The 18,814-nt window shown below is 42.0% G+C and overlaps 1 protein-coding gene across 1 annotated transcript in view; it reads left to right on the top strand.

The window, feature by feature from the left end:
- The window catches only part of EEPD1 (endonuclease/exonuclease/phosphatase family domain containing 1), a 62,359-nt gene that overhangs the window by 19,558 nt on the left and 23,987 nt on the right, over positions 1-18,814 (top strand). The window contains exon 2 of the mRNA XM_051768553.1: positions 15,181-15,232. Coding sequence (XP_051624513.1) covers positions 15,181-15,232 — 52 coding nt within the window. The remainder of the gene's footprint in view (positions 1-15,180; positions 15,233-18,814) is intronic.

Here is an 18,814-nt window from a genome sequence, read left to right as displayed (position 1 = left end):
TTCCTGTTACTGTTCTGTGCTTCTAAACTAGCACTAGGTCATCTGCTGGATTTTTCTTTTGCTTCCACCACCACAGTTAATCCTCCACAAACCAGTGTTTGCAAATTGTAATCAAAATTATAGCAAGGAACTATTTGACTAAATGGGGAGGAAAGGGGATGCTACAAAAATCACAGCAATGATCCAAATAGCAAAGACTAAAAGTTGAAGTAATGAATAATGTATTAATGCTCTCCTTAAATCAGAAGTAGGAACCCTTTACACCATATAATTAGCACTTATATAATGTGTATGCTTTCTTGTACTGTAAAATGTCTAAATGAGGCACTAAGAAGTGAAGTGGTCTAAGAGGAGAAGGGACTGTAGCCGCTCTGCTTCTGTCCCATGTCCATCTCTGACACAATACTGAATGAGTGCCATCACTTCTCTGCAGCTTCAGGCATATTCTGATCGCCAGTGAAGAGGCACGTGTTTCTGAGATCCACCCGCTAGCTGCTTGTTACTGTTCCTCAGCACCCGGAGTTGATCCAGGTTAATCTGGGAGCTTCTTGTCTGCCAAGTAAATTGGCTTCACTTAAACAGCTGCTGAATGCAGCTCACTGAGCAGGAGTGGGGACTGTTCGAACCATGTTATCTGCGGTTGCAAGAGATGGACTATGACCTGGCTGTATGTGTTGGGGACACTTGCCACCTCTGTAAAGCATATGGAGGTCCACGGGGGACGGTGTATGAAGACGCTAACTTTTAAAACTGCACAAGCAGGAGAGCTGCTGCATTGTGGGGATATGGTGTGGGGAGAGGTTCCTCGGGTGGTCAGCTCTGGCATTTGGTCAGTGCTGTTGCCCACTGAGGAAGACAGAGCTCTGCAATAAGCCATCTCAGGAGGGTGGATGTGGCCAGCATGGTCATGGTGCTAGCACTGGGAACAGGGTGCCTGGGCAGTGCTGTTGTGTTTCAGCATGATGCTGTTTTGCCTGCCCTTGTTCCACCATGCCACACTATTCCCTATTAAGTCAAATATCATTGGATATTGACACTACAGTGCTTTTGTTGGTTTGGTTTTTATTACTCTGACAAATGCAGTGGTTCTGTTAGTCATAAAGTCATAACTGATGCCCTTGAACTCGCAGGAATTGTTGTAGAAATGACATGGGGTCCTGGCTTCGTGGTTGTTCTGCCCATCCACCCGGAGGTTCAGGGGGCTCCACTTGGACAGCAGTTGACTTGAGCTTCCACGGCACATGGCTTTTCCTTATGACTGAAGAGAAACTGTGAGCTGCCATGCTCCTGTGCACAGTCCTCAGCTGCAGGGAAGCACTTACTGGGCAGGCCTCTGTACACCATGTTTTTGCAGACATTGACTGAAAGATGGTTAATCTGCTTTTGTAACAGTGCCCGTTATTGCTGGCAGCATAAGCTTCTGTGTGTACCCATACAATACTCTTGATTTGAAACTTGTTATTACACATATAAGCAATCCACAATTTAAAACTTTCAGTGATATCTTCCATGATAGAAACTTCAGATTGTTCCTCTTCTGTAGGAGAAATAGATCATTTTGATGAGGTTCCTTAACTGATGAAGTTCGTCCTGATCTCAAAGTCATGAGATACTAGAACTGAGCGACTGCTGTGATAAGCAAATGTAAAGTAACTCAACTGTGCTATTTTCTAAGTACATATTAGAACAAGGGGAAAAAACCTTATGCTGTGCTTGCTTCAAAGCATCTTTTAAGATGGCACACTAATAAACCCATACCAGAAAATGCCACACAGGTTAGGAGCTAGGCAGAAGCTCAAATAAAGGATTAGTTGCCCTCCGCTTACCCCATTCCTGAGGTGTGACTGACATGACTGTGATCTTGTGGTTAGTGAGACATCTTGTCTTTAGTGTTTTTTGGTCAAATGTTTCACAACAATGTGTCATCTTCTATGGAAGGCAGCTTCAATCTTAACAGCAGGTTACGGCCCAGAAAGCCTGAGAACCACCAAATGAGATGCATATATGGACAGTGGTGGCATCCTGTTATGTGAGATGAGAGCAAGGGGGAAAACAGAGAAGCTGTTCACCTTCTTTCCTATGTGTCTCACTCTGTCCTCTGAAGAATCTGGCACAAGCTGCTGTTGAGGTGGGAGAAAGAAAACATTTACTTGACCCACGTATCTAGTCAGATAAGCCTTTCCCTTTGTCAACAAAGACCATTGTGGCAGTATATATTTGCTACACAGGGTAAATATCCTTTATGATGAGTAATAACTTATTATGCTCTATAACAGTACATAATTTGAGGGGAGTGGCTGCTGTGGCAGATGGTAACCCTTCAGTCTTGAAGATTCTGAAGAAACTTGTCTGTGTCAACAGAAGCCCATAGCCTAGCACTGCAGGTAAAATAACCCCTGGCTTTAGTACAAAGTGGGCAACTGGCTGGTTTGTGATCTTCAGACCAGACGTTAGAAGAAGCTTCCTCACTCAGAAGCTGGGGCAGCACTGGAAGATGTTATCTCAAGGTGTTGGAGTCAGTGTTTTGGAGGTTTTCAAGACTCAGCTGGGTGAAGCTTCAGCTGACACATGATAATCCCGTGTTGAGGGTGTTGTTGTATCCAGCAGTCTCTTTTGACCAGCGTTCCTGCATTTGTGGTTCTGTATGACTGCTGGAGATAGACGCGCAGGATTTGATTGGTAGAGAATTCTACCGCACACAGTCTCAAGGAATTTTTTGGGATGCAGTAGAAAAAGTGAATGGTAGCAGCCTGTGTAAACAGGCCACAGTCTGCTCGGCTATGTGTTTACATTGCATACTTTCTTTTTGAGTGGTCTCTCCCTTCTGCTTAGTATATCTCTGCTGGAAAGCTCTGCCAGCAAACTGAGCAGGGGCTGGTTTGAGCACAGCAGTTGGCTGGGAGAGTGCAGACTCAGCCAGTTTTTCTGACTTTCAGAACTGCGGACAGATTATATTTGCTCCTGGATTAGAGTTACAGCTATGTGATGCATCCCCTGGAGGTTTAAATCAAAACCTTTCCGTGTTACTCTGATACTCAGAGCAAAGGCTATATGCGGTTGTGGCTTTTGGCTAGCCAGAGGCTTAAGCTTCATGTAACCCTCATCACACTTCAAAGTCATTATTAAAGTACAAAACAACTGGACTGATAGAAAGACCATCTGGTCTGCTGTTTGGGTTAAAGTTATATAAATGGCACTCCAAATGCCCCATAAGCTAAATTCCCTATTCTAATGCAGCATCATGTGATGTTGTAGATGAAGCTGGTAGGATACTTTTGTAATTAGCTCTTGGAAAGGAGGTTTTTAACTTCTTACCCTTATTTGACAGGTAGTTTTCTTATCTAATTTGTGCCTTCTGCGTGCTTTTGCAGATACAACCTCTGTATTGGCTGGTTGTTATTTTCTGACTATAATATTCTTCTCATGTCTGGAAACCTAAGAGTGTAAACAAAATTCTTTATGGCTTGACAGCAACACCACTTGTGAATAGCCTTACTGAGTTGTCTTCTATGGATTTTCTGACATTGAAAGGCTTCAGTGCATGCAAGACTGAGGAGTGTCATCTTTTCTGGCATGTGAAACTTGAGGTTTCTGCCTTTGCTCCCTCTGGCCCGCTTCTTTTCACAGTTTTCCATTTCTTTGCTTCATGTTTTGGGCTGTGCAATTGACTTCAGTTTTAGGAGGATGAATGTTCATATTCATTCAAAACTTGGGTATCAAATTGTTCTGCTTTCGGTAATCTTTAAAGTGGGCTAGCTGAGTGACAGTTTTGAGGAATTCTCATCTATTGTGACTTTTCCTTCACCATATGGTATAAATGCTATAAAGAGGGCAACCCAGTTGTTGGCAGTGGGTCCTGATGCCATTCCTGTGTGTGATGCAGCAGATGGCTGTGCTGACTGATGCTCCACTCTGACGTGCAAACTTGATAGTGTTAGGCTAGGCCTGTGCTGGAGACTTTTGTCAGAGTAGTAACGCAAGAGTGTTATCTTGTTAAACCTACACTTGGTACCTCCTCATGGTGACAAGACCTCAGTCACCTTGACAACGTCTTTGGATGCCTGCCCCTTGCTCTTGCAGAGCACTGCAGCGTCAAGGTCTTGCCACCAGCTTCCAAAGCTCCGCTGTAAGAACGTGGGTGGGCTGAATTTTGGCCACAGAGCGGGAAGTCTTTAAAACATGTGAGCTCTCTGCTAATACAGATTCTGCTTTGTTTTCTACCTGTTATAATGATGCACTTCATTTTAGTCTTTTTGTCAAAACGTCTTTGAATTTGTAAGGCAAAATAAGCTGGTCATAAAAGAACCATGAAGAAGAGTACACTTGACCAAAGCACTGCTCTTGGTTTCTGTACTGCTCTTTTCCCCTCATCACAATGCTTCTGCTCAGCAATTTCGTAGTGTCTCTCTACGCACTTCTTGTGTGTGTTTTTCTGTTTTAATCCCTGATGTTTAGCCTCCTCTGCCACTGAAACAATTCCACTTTGGCACAAAGTCTTCTGCTAAAGATGCTCGTATGAAATGCCCAATTGCTGTGGTGCTCTGCCAGCCTCTTCAAAGTAGGAGCCAACTCTTGAGGGTCAATCTCTTTGTTAAGAGTATACTGTAGAAAACTTTGAAGTTCTGTATCCAGATTCAGCCAGGAAGCTTCAATACTCTTTACACAACACCAGGCTAACTATTACTGGTGCTCACATGTCACCAACTGATCATGGTTGTACTACCATAAAACTGTAGAATTGCTCCTGAACATGTATTTTACAAAACAAGCTGACTTTCACTGTATACCTTTGTAAGGTTTTTAACCGGGTAAACTCATTTCTCTGAGATGAGGATGTGCATGTATGACAAAGTAATATTGCATTAAGTTTCTGAGATCGAATGACAAGCTTTCACATAAGAGCTTGATTGTACACTGTTCAAATACCTGATGGAGAAAGGGAAGCAGATTATTTCAAATGACTTTTTGTTTCTTACCAGTGTTTTTCAGGGACATAGAAGGAGAGTTTTCAAGTAGAGTTTTCAAACCTCCCAAGGCCCCAACATTTTATTGGTAGCTTTATAATTCATGGCAGAATGGTAGTGTGGTGGTGTGCCCTTTCCCAAACATGTCAATTTGATTTAATAAGGACTACTCAGTTTTTCCATTGCTGTGGTAGGGTAGAACTGGGTAGGAGAAGGTGCTGTTTCTGGAATTAATACACTTTACCCCAGCAGGGAATGATTCAGAAACTCCAGAAAAAGAGCCAAATGCCAGAGTTCACATACACTATAACTTAATGCCTATATTTGGAAGCTCTAAGTCACCTTTTGGTTTTTATGACCTTCTAAATTTTTGTTTTCAGTCTTGGTCTCCTCCCTTATTGGACAGATTTGAATAATTCAGTGTGAATTGAATAACTTGCCCGTGTCCAGTTTTAATGACTCAGAAGAAATCAATGTTGCTGCGAACACAACATTCTCTGTGAGCCTCTCTCTTCCTGCAGAATTATAAGGAAACAGGCATCCTTTGAAAAATTAAAAAATAAAAATCCTATGACTGAATGTTATACAGAGGATTTTGCCCAACTTCAAAACCACTGAATGTAAGGTGCACTGTTTTGAATAGAGACAGTATTGCTCTTAGTTAAATATAGTAAGAAATGAAATATGAAAGAAGAAAAATACACTTTATCATTATATATATTAAACTAAAACCCAACTACCCCTCCCTTTTTTTTTAAATGTAGGCAACTGATTTTGGTTTGCTGTCTGTCAGAAGTGAGTTGCAACAACTCGTGTATTTTTTTGTGAGTAAATATAACACACACCCCCCACCACCACTTGCAGTAGTACTCTCTTCTGCTGCCTGAATTATCATGTGGTGAAGTGTTTGGCACAGGAGCAAGCAGTGAAGTGGGAGGTGGAAGTGGTAACAGAGAAGCCTGCTGGACTGTCACCCTGAGTTTTGAATGATGTTAGAAGTTAAACTGCATTGCTGCTGTGTGTACCTGTTAGTCCCTGTTAGTGGATATGTAGAGACGAGATTGCTGCGTTCGGTATAATTTAATGTAGGTATTTCATTTGCTGCTTCTTTATTCATTAGGCTACTATTCTGTAGTCATTATGTTACTGGCAGTCCTGGGCCCTCTGTGGTTTCATCTCATGTGTTTGGGAATTTGGGGCATATTTTCAGCAGCCTGGTCTATTTTAAACTCTCTTTTTAAATTAAAAAAAGAAAATCAGCAAATTATGGGTTAGAACAAATTGATCCTTTTGAGCCATTTGTCTAATTAACCTTTGCCTCTCAGGAATCAGGTTTGGTTCTGTTCAATCAAGTGCAATGTATCCCGGCCCTTAATAACCAGCATTTCTTCTGAGGACATTGGAAGTCTTCCCTGACTTTTACTTTTCTAACTGCTGCTACTCTCTTGGCGCTGTGCCAGTTTGCAGAGACAGAATTGGAGAAGGACAGGGAAGAATAATAACAGGACATCAAGAGAAAAGGCCATAGGATGGCCTGTAACTTAGCCAAGTGTTTCTAAAAACTGCAGTTAGCACAGGGCTTGTTTTCTCTCGAATGAAGATGGGTTAGCAAATCTTTCTGAATGTAATAATGAGAGAAAGGACAGTATTTACATGTGCATTGCGTGCACGCAGAGAATGACCCTTCTGTGACTTGCTCTGGTTTAAAAGTTTAGGGGATCTTCAGACAGAGAGACTTTATACAAGCAGAAATGATGTCCTGTCTCCTTCCCCCTTACCTGGAAAAGGAAAGAATTAGGCCTGAGATGTGATCATCTGTGTGGAGGAAGAGGTTAATAGGATGCTTCCCTGTTGCTCCTATTCCCCTCTCTGCGGTGGAAACACTCAGAATTTGCACGTGTCCTGATGAGCATCAGTGCCTCACAACTTGGAAGACACTTCTTCTTGGTAGATGGATAAGAATGATGTTCCTTTAGTGTCACAGGGATTCTGGGAGTTTTGAGTAGCTCCCTTCTTATTTTTCTGTGTGTGACCTTCTCTACTTACTGACATAGTAAAAGTCTCTATGCACAGCAGCATGGATTTCATCCATTTGGAAAGAGCTTGTGTAGGGCATTCCCAAGGAGGTGGTCAAGAAGGCTTCCAAGTCTCATTATACATGGGCATTGATATGCTTTCTGCAACTGGTTGGGGTTTGGATTATTTTGTGAGCATGTCTTACTCCCTTCCAGAGTGGTAGGAAGAAGTTGGCTGTTCTTGCAACCTCCCTTCTTGGTTTTGCTCTTGTGCATTGGGAATATACAATGCTCAGAGTTTGAATCATCCTTCTGTTCCTGCAATGATATAACTGTGCTGAAACCACAGCATCAGTTGAACATAAATCAGACCCTCAGTGCAAAGTTCATAGGTCTGCAAAAGATGTCTTTGCTGTAGGTTTTGGAAAGAGAACAGCAAGGAGAGAGCATCCCTGAACCCAGGGAACCACTGAAATGGGAAAAGGAAGGAGTGAACTCTTTCAATTGCCTCCTGCCTGTCAGCTTGAGTAATGCTGCTGTTGCCCCCCTGCAACCCTCAGTAGTAACCATCCATAATTCATGTTTTCCCTCATTTAGTTCCATTACAGTTTCCTTTCTCCCCATGACAAATACTCACATAATCACTCACATAATGCAATAGATCTGCAAATGCAAACATCGGAGGAAGACTGTTTGTGTGGCCTGTGCTATGCCGCCAGTTTGCTTGATGGATTGCAACTTCACTGCTCCTTCCATTTACTCCTGATTCTCTTTCCAGCTACGCTGCCTTGATCTACTTTTTGGTTTCAGACCATGCGGCAGGGAAATTGGTGATGACTAGACATCAAAGAACATCTGCTTTCATCTGAATGAGAAAGCTGCAAAAAGAGTAGCCCTAAATAAATTTACCTCTATCTATATGAATGTGTTTATAAAATTATATATAAATTTTACAGTATCTATTTTATGTGCATCTATAGGATATATAAAAATACATTTAATATAATTATATATTAAGTAAATATATTTTTTTAAAGGAAATGCAGCTCCCTGATTTTATCATAATTTCTTCTTACTGTAGATACATTTTTTTCCTGAAAATCTTCCAATTCATACTGTTGTGTCATTAGCTGGCAGCTACTCCCAAAGCAGTATGGCATGGTATTCCTATCCAAGCCCATCAGCTTACTTCATAAGCTCTCCGGTGGCTTCCAGCAGCTGTTAAGACGTGGCAGTGGACACAACTTTTCCTTCCATTTAAGGAGTGATTGAGAAGATGCAGATGCTTTTATTGGAGGAGAAACTGATGTTTTTTTTCTTTGTCAGATTTCACAGGGGTAGATGGAGGAAGTTTATGAGGCTGAAAGTCATTAAGCAGGCTTTTTTCCTTTCCTCCTTCTGCTTTTGTTTTTATGGGGGTGTGAGCAAACGAGGTCTAAGGAGTGGAAAGACAACTTTGTAGATGGGATATACCAGCAAAAATGAGATGGCTTTTCACAGTGCATGCATTGATGGATGTCTGAAAGGCTGCTCCTTCACTGCCAAGGGACCCCATTTAGGTCACCCGTTGCCCTGGTCAGTGTGGGCAGCCCCAAAAAGGGAGCGACACAGATCGTTCTACAGGCCCCAGGGTGCTCAGAGACTTAGTCCACTGTCATCTCACCATGTTAAACATAGTCTGCTGTGCTGCTGCTGGGAACCTGCTGTTCTTTCGCCTGCCTTTATGCAATGTAATCATCACTGGGGCAGACAGAGTCAGGAGACAAAGCCTTGAGTCTCATTAGGCATTAGCAGCAAGGGACAAATTCCAGCAGCAGCTCTACATTTAAAACAAACACCCAAACAACAAAAAACTGCACAAACCCCACAACCCACCCCCACTTCCACACACTACCACCTCCTACCCCCCCCTATTTTTTTTAACCCACAAGATCTAGGTTTTTCTGTGTTTGTCCCTTTTGGGACAAACATCCTCCATGTACTTCCCAAAGCAGCACATGCTTGATGGCTAAGCATCTTCCTGTGCTTAAAACGATTAAAAAACGGTTAATCACAGCCCTTAACCTCAGGCTGTCGACAGCTGGCTGCAGCAGGGACAGACCACAGCCCTCACAGTGAACACATACCCATGTTGGTAGCTTCCCCATCCTTATTGTTACTCACACTGTCATCCGGCAAATGCTAAAGGAAAACAAGGGGCTGTGGTGCAAATGGTGATGAGTGTGCCCTTTCACCAGCAGAGCTGAAGATCGAGGTGAGGTATGGGGAGAGCAGCCAGCTGATGGGGAGGGCTCCCTTCCAGGTACAGGTAGCATTAGCACATCTCAACTGCATTTTTTTTTTCTTTTCTTTCTTCTAACTTTCATGTTTCATGCCCATCTTTTAGAGCAGACTTGATTTATGAATAAGGCCAGTTTGTATGATTTGCAAATACAATTTTAGCGTACAAATTTGATGACCCAAGTGGTCTTGTCCTGTTCTTTTTGTTAACTAACTCTAATGTGAGTCTCTCATCAAGCACTTCAGTTATGTGCGTCCATCATACTCTGCTCTTGGATATGTAAGTCATCCATAAAACTTCCTTATGGACCGTAACATGGTTATGGGATCTTATCTTAAGAAAAAAGAGGAAAAGTTTGTTGACTAAAAGGGAAGGAGAATTATTTAATGTTGTTCAAAATGATGCTTTGGGATTGAGTGATTTTTGCATGGACTGTTTGTAATAAAGTCTGTGAGTCAGATTTGGTACAGCTGTATGCTGAAGATGGAGACAGAAAATTAAGAGAAGTCAAATAGCACTTCTTGATGATGTTAAATTTAGGCTTATGCACTGGCTAATAGAAAGCATGGGGCTTTTGGAAAAACTCAGGCCTTGAGCAAAGATCTATAAGCTTGCAAAGCACAGCTCACGTTGCTGCTGGATAACACATCTAGGTTGGTGATGCCGGGCAATGAGCCACATGCTGTACCAAACCCCAGGTGGAAGACAGGCAGCACCGATTGTCCAGGGAGCTCTGCTTTCAGGCTAAAGAGAGAAAGAAAAGGAAAGTGGGAGTATGCTGGAATGCCTGGAGACTCACTATTCATGACCTGTTTTCAGGCCAAGAAGGTGTCCCAGGTGCTGGGAGTGCCAGCTTCCAGCCGAGGTCTTGCTGCTCTACCTGAGCAGCTGCCCTGCATCCCTGCATCTTGCAGCTTTTGTAGGACACTGTCATGAGGCCAAGTGTTCACTTAAACACTTTGCTGACTCTCTGATTGCTGTGCTTATTGCTTCATATTTTCCTCACTTCCTCTTCTTTCCCTTTTAATCAAAATTACCAGGTTCTGCACTGAATGGGAACTTCAGCTTCATGCTGTGCTCAGCTCAGCAGATGTGGGTCACTGCTCATTGATGCAGGGCTCTGCTCTAGAGACCCTCTCTTGAGAGTGGTGTCCAAGTGACCCATGTCTGTACTGGCTGCAATTCTAATTCTGTACACGGATGGTCCAGAAACTGGCTGTAATTCTAAAACCTCTCTACCCCTGAAACACTCTCCTAGCCGGTTTTGGAGGAAGCAGCTTTTCTTCCTCAGGTGACGACCTCAGGTGCATTCTGCATGGATGGATCTAGGATCTGTCTTGTGCGATGGCCTCAGTCCATCCCATCTGCCTTGCTGCAGAGCCATAGCTTTGCTGGTTTGCAGGCAGTAGTAGTTCTGTAGTGGTTCTTAGGAAGGCCCCGACATTCCCTACTGCAAGAGCAGATGGGTTTTTGTGGGCAATGTGAGCTCAAGCTGGGAAGTGAAGCTCTGTGCAAATTAAATGTGATCGTAATGGCTCGTGGTGAATAGGAATGCACAACCAGCAAGGGACCCATTGGCAAGTTTGCAGTGTTGCAAAAGACTGATGAAAAGACTTACTTTATTCCTGGGTACGTGTGATTAGAGAGAGTAACCCAATGTTTTTTAAGTTAGAAGACTTTGAGGAAAGGATTGCAATGATACCCTGAGGCATAGAAGTGTGCTGTAGCTGTAGGCATTTGCTCAGCACTGTGACTAATCTTCTGGAAACCAAAAGGAATTCCCTTAGAGGAGAATGCTGTGCGTCACCCACAGCCAAAAAAAGAGGGAGTCATGTGTTTCCTTGACAGCACATCATGTTTGCATATTTTTACTGCTGGAGGAGAGTCCTTCATCCTGATCACTGCATGTTTTCAAGTATTTTGAGTGTGCCTGGGGTGACAGGATATTAATTTCAATAGCTTTGTTTAAATAGATCATGTAAGTAATTGAGCCCATTAGTATTTTTAATAGGGTTTCAGATTTAAGCAGGGTCATTTTTGTCCAGTCAGTATAGTTATTCATATTACAGATTTCTTAACCACTATGTTTTAAAGCTGGTAGGTTAGAGCAGGCTCTCCAGGAACCAACAGGTTTATTTGGGAAATATGATTTTTCTACAACTTTATTCATGAGTCAATGTCTGCATAACATGGGTGAGGATGAAAGAATTTATGCTAAGGATATATGAAAAGAGCACCTAAGTGTCATATTGTAGACAGCAAGAGCTTGGACTTCAGTGTTGGCTTTTGGTAACTCTCCTTGCATTTTATTAGAGTTTTTTTTTTAAATTAGAGATCTTCACCCCTTTCTCAGTTACTGATTTCATTCCCGTCTGCTTTGAAATCCTTGGTGAACACAACAACTACAAACAACAAATGAAGTTATGAGCTGCTCTCAGTGGTTTTAAGATTGCTGATGTAATGCTTAAATAAGCAGCCAGATTTCTTTTTGAAACATCAGACACCCAAAGCAGCAGCCTTAAAAGAAGCTGCATTTCCAAGCTGACATTGCATCAAGTAGCACATACTAATGTTACTTGGATCTGCTGGACGAAATAGCAGTAAATAACTGGTTATCAAAAGCAATTTTCTAGGTAGTGGACTGTATTCCAGTGGGCAGAGACAGCATCTGTGGTGGTGCTTTAAGGAAAGAAGGATCTTGCAACTGGTTGTATAAAGGCTGATATTTGCGTTTGCTGATTCCTTTTGACCCAGAAAAAATACCTGTTGTTACCTGAGGAGAAAAGAGTAAAGTACTGGGCAAACATTGATCTCTCAGTTTGTAACAGTAGAGGAAGTCTTCTTCTCACCAGGAGTAAAACCAGCGTTGCTGCAAATCATGTACAACTTTGAACTGAGATTTGATTCTGGCCCTGCATATGCAGTACCTCTGCAGGATGTAAACCCTTTGTGTATGGGTTCTTCACCTCTGAACAAGAGCACAGCATCTCAGTTTATATAATGAAATAAAGTAAAAAGATTTCTGCTCCCTGCTTCATTGCTTGCTTCTGTGTGACCCTGTATACTTTGTTTTAATTAAACACATACCAGTTGAAAAAGTTCTTATGGGGCTTTAAAGGTGTAAATGGAAAGGAAGGTAGGTTTGTACAGTAAGATGATCATCTCTAATGAAAAAATGGTACTTCCATTTGGGACAGTCTGCATGTTTCTTCTGAAGCTATTGAGTGTCAGATAAATCACAAATAACATTCTAGAAATAAATCAGTCAATTGGTAGAAGCATCTGCAGCCTTGATTGATTTGATTAAGTAATCAAAGTCTCTAGCTTGAAGAAAGATAAAAGTAATTTGCATAACAAAACCCACACTGTTGTCCAGCTTGCAGAAGGGAATAGCAGAATCTAGAAGGGAATAGCAGAATATTAGATTTTATTGTATGCACACAGATTTCAAGCCATCTTTGCAGCAGCCCAGCTAGCTGTGAGCATCCTGGTTGCCTCCATGTGTGTGTTAGCCCACCTCCCTCTCACCCATCCTGTGTTTTTCTGAAGTGCACCGCAACAGGTGGGTCATCAAAAACAAAGGGGTGACTCCTGAATTCAGAGCCAGGTCTTGATTGTGGCTGCATTGCTACTGCCTGTGTTAATGGACTTTGTTCTCTAAGGTGCATCAACCTTGGCTTCTTCTGAGTTGGACACAATCCTGCAGTGTTTTTTAAATGGAGGTGCCTTCTTTGCCTGGTGCCCATCCCATCTTTATTTTGTATGCTGGCAGAATTGCAAGGAAAATCATGTTTAAAAATACCTTGTATTGGCTTTGTACTTACCCTAAGTGCCTTCCAGTTCAGCTGAACTTTTGTGTGCAGCATAGTGTGTTCACCAAACAGTAATACAAAGTTGCATGTCCCCTGCTACTCTAGTGGTTGGGCTTTAATGGAATACCTTTTTCATTTTCCTGATTATCCTGTTGTTTTCTGAACCTTCTCTACCCACTCTGTCTTAGTAATAATAGCCTCTACAGACTAGAAATCTGTTGTCTGGGGCTATTTTATAATTCATTGGATGCAGGCTTTTTATGATGCCTTGAAGACATCTGTAAACTAGAAGTCCATTAAAGTGAAAGCACATTTGTGTTTAGGGGTTAGGCCATGTGTTTCCACCTGCAGTGGAAAGCAGTAGAAGGACAAGACTACAACTATGTTTTGCCAGCTGCTGTTACAGGATGGATGTAGATAATTAACATATAAGGTGCCAGTGGATGTTCAAGGATTATGCAATATTTCTGTGAAGTTTTGAAAGGCTAATAAAATTTTGTGTTGTATATCCTTTGGCAGACTTCTGTGTTGACTTTTCACACTGTCTTGAATATGAGCTTTTAACTATACTGTCTCTTTACTGTATATATCTACAGGGTGGTGAGAGTCATTTAAACAATATTTGTGTGCATCATTTGATTCTTTTATTGCCATGGAAATGTTTTTGTATCCTTGGGTAAAGGAAATTATCCTCTGGAGTCAAAGGATAATATCTTAAGTGACTGGTTTTAAGACTGGGTAAAGAAAGTGAGCAGTTGGAGTTGCAATACAGGTCTACTTCATGGGTAAAAAGCCTGCCAGCTTTCTGTAAGCCTGGCTTGGGGCAGTGTAGCGGGATGGCAGCTTCTGCCCTTGTAGGAGGACTTAAGGGGATGGCGCCAGGATAGATGGGTTGAACCACCCTGGGACAGTGAGGTTCCTCTCTCATTTCATTAAACTATATAATGAATCTAAATGCAGTTAGGCACCAAAGCTGTCGAGAGCTAAATTTTAGGTGGACTGAATTTTAACTGTGACATCCTACAGTAGATGCCCAGCTCTATAAGTAGAAGTGCTGTTGATCCCTTCTACTCTCTGGCCAAGGCAGCTGCTGTGGACCCTCGATGGCAAGCGCCCAGTGATGGAGAGGTGTGAGCTCTGGCCTTGCCAGTGCTGCATAGAGGGGAAGGATCACCTCCTTTGACCTGCTGGCAATGCTTTTCAGGTTCATACCCATACTGTGAGCCCTTCGGCTTGACAGGGATGCAACAAAATCTTTTCCTGAAATTCCTTAGCATGAAAAAGATTGGACTTTCGCACTACGTGCAAGTAACTGAATTTGAAGGAGGGTGGATGATTTCTAATTACTCACTAAAATCTCTATGAAAGATTAGATGTTATACAAGGTTCTCTTATATACCCGATTTAGCTGTAATTTTGCCTGTCTTACAGGGCAAAATCCTGCTTGAGTAACTCTAATAATCTTTTTAAAGTGAATGAAATTCAGTGTGCAGGATTTAGCCCCTAGAGGTAAACTTAGAAGAGATTCAGTAGGTGAAGAAATTTGGGGTTGAGCAGCAAAGGGCACTACAAGAATAATAACCATGGATTATCTCTCTACACTACTTTCAAACAGTGATGCTCATTTCCCTCATCTCTCCCTCAAATTTCTTTAGCTGTGTTGTCTTAATTACTGTACCTCATATATAATATTGTAAATCCCTGGGAATGACTGTCATGGGACTTGTAGAAACATGTTGATACTGAAGAACAAAGTTGACTAAAACCGATAGAAATGTCTAGAATATTTTTCCATGTTTGTCATTCAGAAGATCCTCTGGTGTTCATTTGGGGTATTAAAAAAGTAGTGATTAATGCAGTTTCTCTGTATGGTGAATTCAGATATACTTGTAATTTGAAAACCAAGATACCTGCTTGGGATCACTAATTCAAGGCAAACAAAGTAACACTGTCTCTGTTGCTTTGGTTTGTTATATTCTGAGCATGTCTTGTATCTCTTTATGAAGAGAGAAGATAAAAGGAGAGCTTCAGTTCTCCTGTTGCTTGTGCTTCTGTAATACTTGCAATGGGGTGATTCATTCTTTTTTTCTCTCTGTTTTTTCTTACAGTATCAAGCTTTTGGCTGTGCAGGAGCTGGTTGACAGAGAAGCACTGGAAAAGGTATTTAAAAATATCTCTAATACAACTGTCATAACACATTTAAGCTCTTAAAGCCCTCTGCGTTAGTCGTGCTTCCTAACTTCGTGGAAAATCACGCAGCATAAAATAAGACATCTTCCTAGCTACATAATGCATGAAAGCAGAGGGGATATGTTTTGTCCAAGCTGACCACGTGTTTTTGGTGTTCTCTGATTTTACAACAAGCTTGGGGTAAGCAATGCTTAATAATAAGCAGTAAATAATAAAACCTGGTGTTGCTCTACAGCCAAGGTACTGCAAGCACAGCAGTACCCTGGAGGGCAGGTTTAGATCAGATATTGGGAAGAAATTCTTTACTGTGAAGGTGGTAAGGCACTGAAACCAGTTGCCCAGAGAAACTGTGGATGCCCCAACCCTGGAAGTGTTCAAGGCCAGGTTGAATAGGGCACTGTGCAACCTGGTTTTGAAAGGCTAATATAACATGTGCATGGTTCTCAACCACTCATTGTGCAAAATAGGTCAATATTCACAAATTTTCATCATTTGCAGCAGTTTGACTCTCTGGCACCTCACACCCTGTAGACTTCTCACCTTTCCATTGGACTGGTACCTCCCTTTGGCCCAATGCCTCCAGAAACATGGCCTGGTGAGGTCAAGTAACCTCAGCCTGGTGAGAATGGCTGTTTGAGGCATTGTCTGGAACTCTGCAGGAAGCTCTTCAGAAAGGCTCAGCCTCAGAAAAGTGATCTTTCTAAATTGAGCTCTCTGAATATTTGATATCCTCTTTCATACAATGCCAAGCTTAATGAATTTAAAAGGCCAGTTTAGCTCTCTGTAAAATAACAGGATAGAATTATGTAAGTTCAAAGAAATTTGCTGTCTTTATTTTTTAAATACAGGAGGGGAAAAAGAACACAGACTAGAACAAAATTCCTTGTCCAGCCTGCTTGCAGAGTCAGGTTTTGAGAACATGTGCTGTCATGTTTTCTATTCTTACATCATTATTTATCAGCATTATGATGCCAGAATACATTGTATTGTAGGAATACAGAATATTATTAAGTGATAATATTTTAACATTCATTGTAAGATGGATTTTTTTCTGGGTTTTCTTTAAGAAAGCTATGAACATAATAACCTTAAAGCGTTTTTCCTATAGAACACTTTCCAGTCTATCATACATGGTTTTGAACTTTGGAAACTTCTTCTTATTTCTAAAATTTGCCCATCTTTGAAAGTCTTGTTATATATTTTGACACTCACATGGAAACCCAGAGTGAGTAGAAGCCCACTGTTGAAGAGTAGTGCCCCCTAAGAAGACCTACGGGCACACTAGTGTTCGTGCTGCAGATGAGCTCCATTAAATCAAACCACATTGAAGTTAAGTGCATTTGTAGTGAGTCTCTGGAGAACCAGGCCTTGAGACAGTGTCATAAAATTATCTGGCCATGCATAGCACAGATGGACTGTCAGGTGAGGCACATGAAGCAGCAGACTGTCAGAGCAGGCTGCTTGAACCACTGGGGTCTTGAGAAGATGGGAACCCCCTGTGGAAAGACTTTCCCCTTTGGGAAAGCTTGCTCCGGTGTAGCAGAATGCTGCTGTGCCTCAAAAGCTGCATGTCATAGATTTGCTGGTTTCTTACTGCAAAAGGGTTTCATGCCATTCTGACTATCTTAGATACTTAAGTGTCTTTAAATGTTTTTCCCACCTTGACCATTGAAAATAAGCTGAACACACTGTGAAGAGCTTTGTCTTGCAAAGACTCTATTTGTTTAATTTCTTAAACCCTAATGTTTTGGCAAATTGTGCCAAAATGGACCCTTTAAGCCAAGGATCTACCACACTTGGCGGCATTTATGCCTGGGGTTGCCAAGACAGAAGGTGTGATTGCCAGGGTTTAATTACAGCTCATCCTGGATTGGGACAAGTTTGATTGACCCTTGGATGCTGCTCATCAACTGGTTTGTTTTTCTGGGTAGCCATGGGTGCCTGTAAAGCACCACAGATGGAGATGCTGGTTGTGGAGCTGAACCCCAACACCACACTTGCTGTTGTTAAGAGGAACAAGAAAATAATTTATTTCAGTGAACTAGGTCACACAAGAGGAACAACAGTGTTTACCTAGTGAAAGTTCTGGGTCAGAGATGGGCTTGTTTGTGTTTGTTTTGGCCATAGCCCATCAGACCCATCCTGCCACAGACTCCCTGTGAGCGGTCTTACCAGCAGCTTAAAAGCAAGCGCATACTTACCTGTATTTTGGCTTACCTTGAACCTTCAAATTGATCTGTTTGCTTCCCCCTGCCTCCTCACTGAGCTTGCCCCAGCTGCTGTGGGATTGTATTACTTGCATGCCTTCGATTTAGAAGGTTTGCTGCCATTTGCCAAGGGTAGTAACGAACACAGATGGCGAGATGCCACAGGAGAGCTTGCAGTCGTGCCAGCCTCATACCCACAAGGGTTCAAGGCCACTCAGGCTTTAGAAGGAAGTATCTCAGGCACGCAGGCTCGTTGGTGCTGAGATCTGTATGAAACATTGCTTCCCCTTCCAGAAGCATAGCTCTGGGAGAGACTCCCAGAGACACTCTTACCCCAGTGTGTTTTTGAGTACTTTGCTTGATCTAATTTTGGGAAATCCTTAATTGCAGATGAAGAATTCTACTTGGCAAATGTTAATAGTATTTATTCGGGGAAGGGGGAAAAAATAATTCTCCTGAGGAACATGCTGTTTTTATAGTTGAAAAATAAATCTGTTTAAGTAATTAGCAGATTGAACTGCCTAGCCAGGTGACATTTCACATCAGTTGCTGTTTTAGCATTTTAAATCTGTAGTCCTATTCCATAGGCAACAAGTACACCAAAACAATTGTTCTCATTTGTGCTTGATGCTAGTAGGGTCATCCGTCTTGTAAGAAAAATAAAAATATTCTTTGCATTCTGTCAGATGTTCCTCCTTGCACCTTTCAGATGTTAACAGGGGCTCTTGAGCTCATTTCTCCTTCACAGGCAGGTTATAGAGAAAAGTTAAATAATCTGTACAATTTAGTGATCCCTTTTGTAAGGTAAGCCTGCTTTGGGAACATTATTTTCCTATTTGTGTATTCATAAGTAAATACATCTGCTGTTACTCAGGATGAGAAAAGACTGTCTACTTGACCGTAGACAGAGACATTTGTTGACTTCTTATCTAGGAAATGAAGGTCACTCTAATTAAACCTACGTCCTGAGGACCTCGCTGCCCCCGTCCAAGCTCGCTCAGCCCTGGCAGATTAACCTTAGGATCACCCTTGAGGAGAAAAGACAACGCAGAAAGAATCATGCTTTGCAGAATATACCACCTAAGGAGTCTTTCTGCTGTGCCTTTTGCAACCGAACGTGCCTGTCTCATATTGGCCTTTTGAGCCACCAGTGTGCTTGTAACAAACGTGGGTAGAGCCCTCCCCAAATCTTTGTTCGAGAAGCCCAGCCATGATATGATCTGGGAAATGTAAATCATGTGATTCAGAGCTGCAGTTTGTAAAGTGTGGAATTCTTCAGCAAAGCAATGATTATTCTCCTTGAAGTCGGAGGTGATCTATCAGACTAGCTTGAGAGAAACACTGG

This window comes from Manacus candei, unplaced genomic scaffold (genome assembly GCF_025592945.1).
Source record: "Manacus candei isolate 608988 ecotype Guabito, Panama unplaced genomic scaffold, ASM2559294v1 h1tg000095l, whole genome shotgun sequence".
Taxonomy (NCBI): domain Eukaryota; kingdom Metazoa; phylum Chordata; class Aves; order Passeriformes; family Pipridae; genus Manacus; species Manacus candei.
The sequence above is the reverse complement of the archived record's forward strand: the minus strand, read 5'-3'. Positions and strand labels throughout refer to the sequence as shown.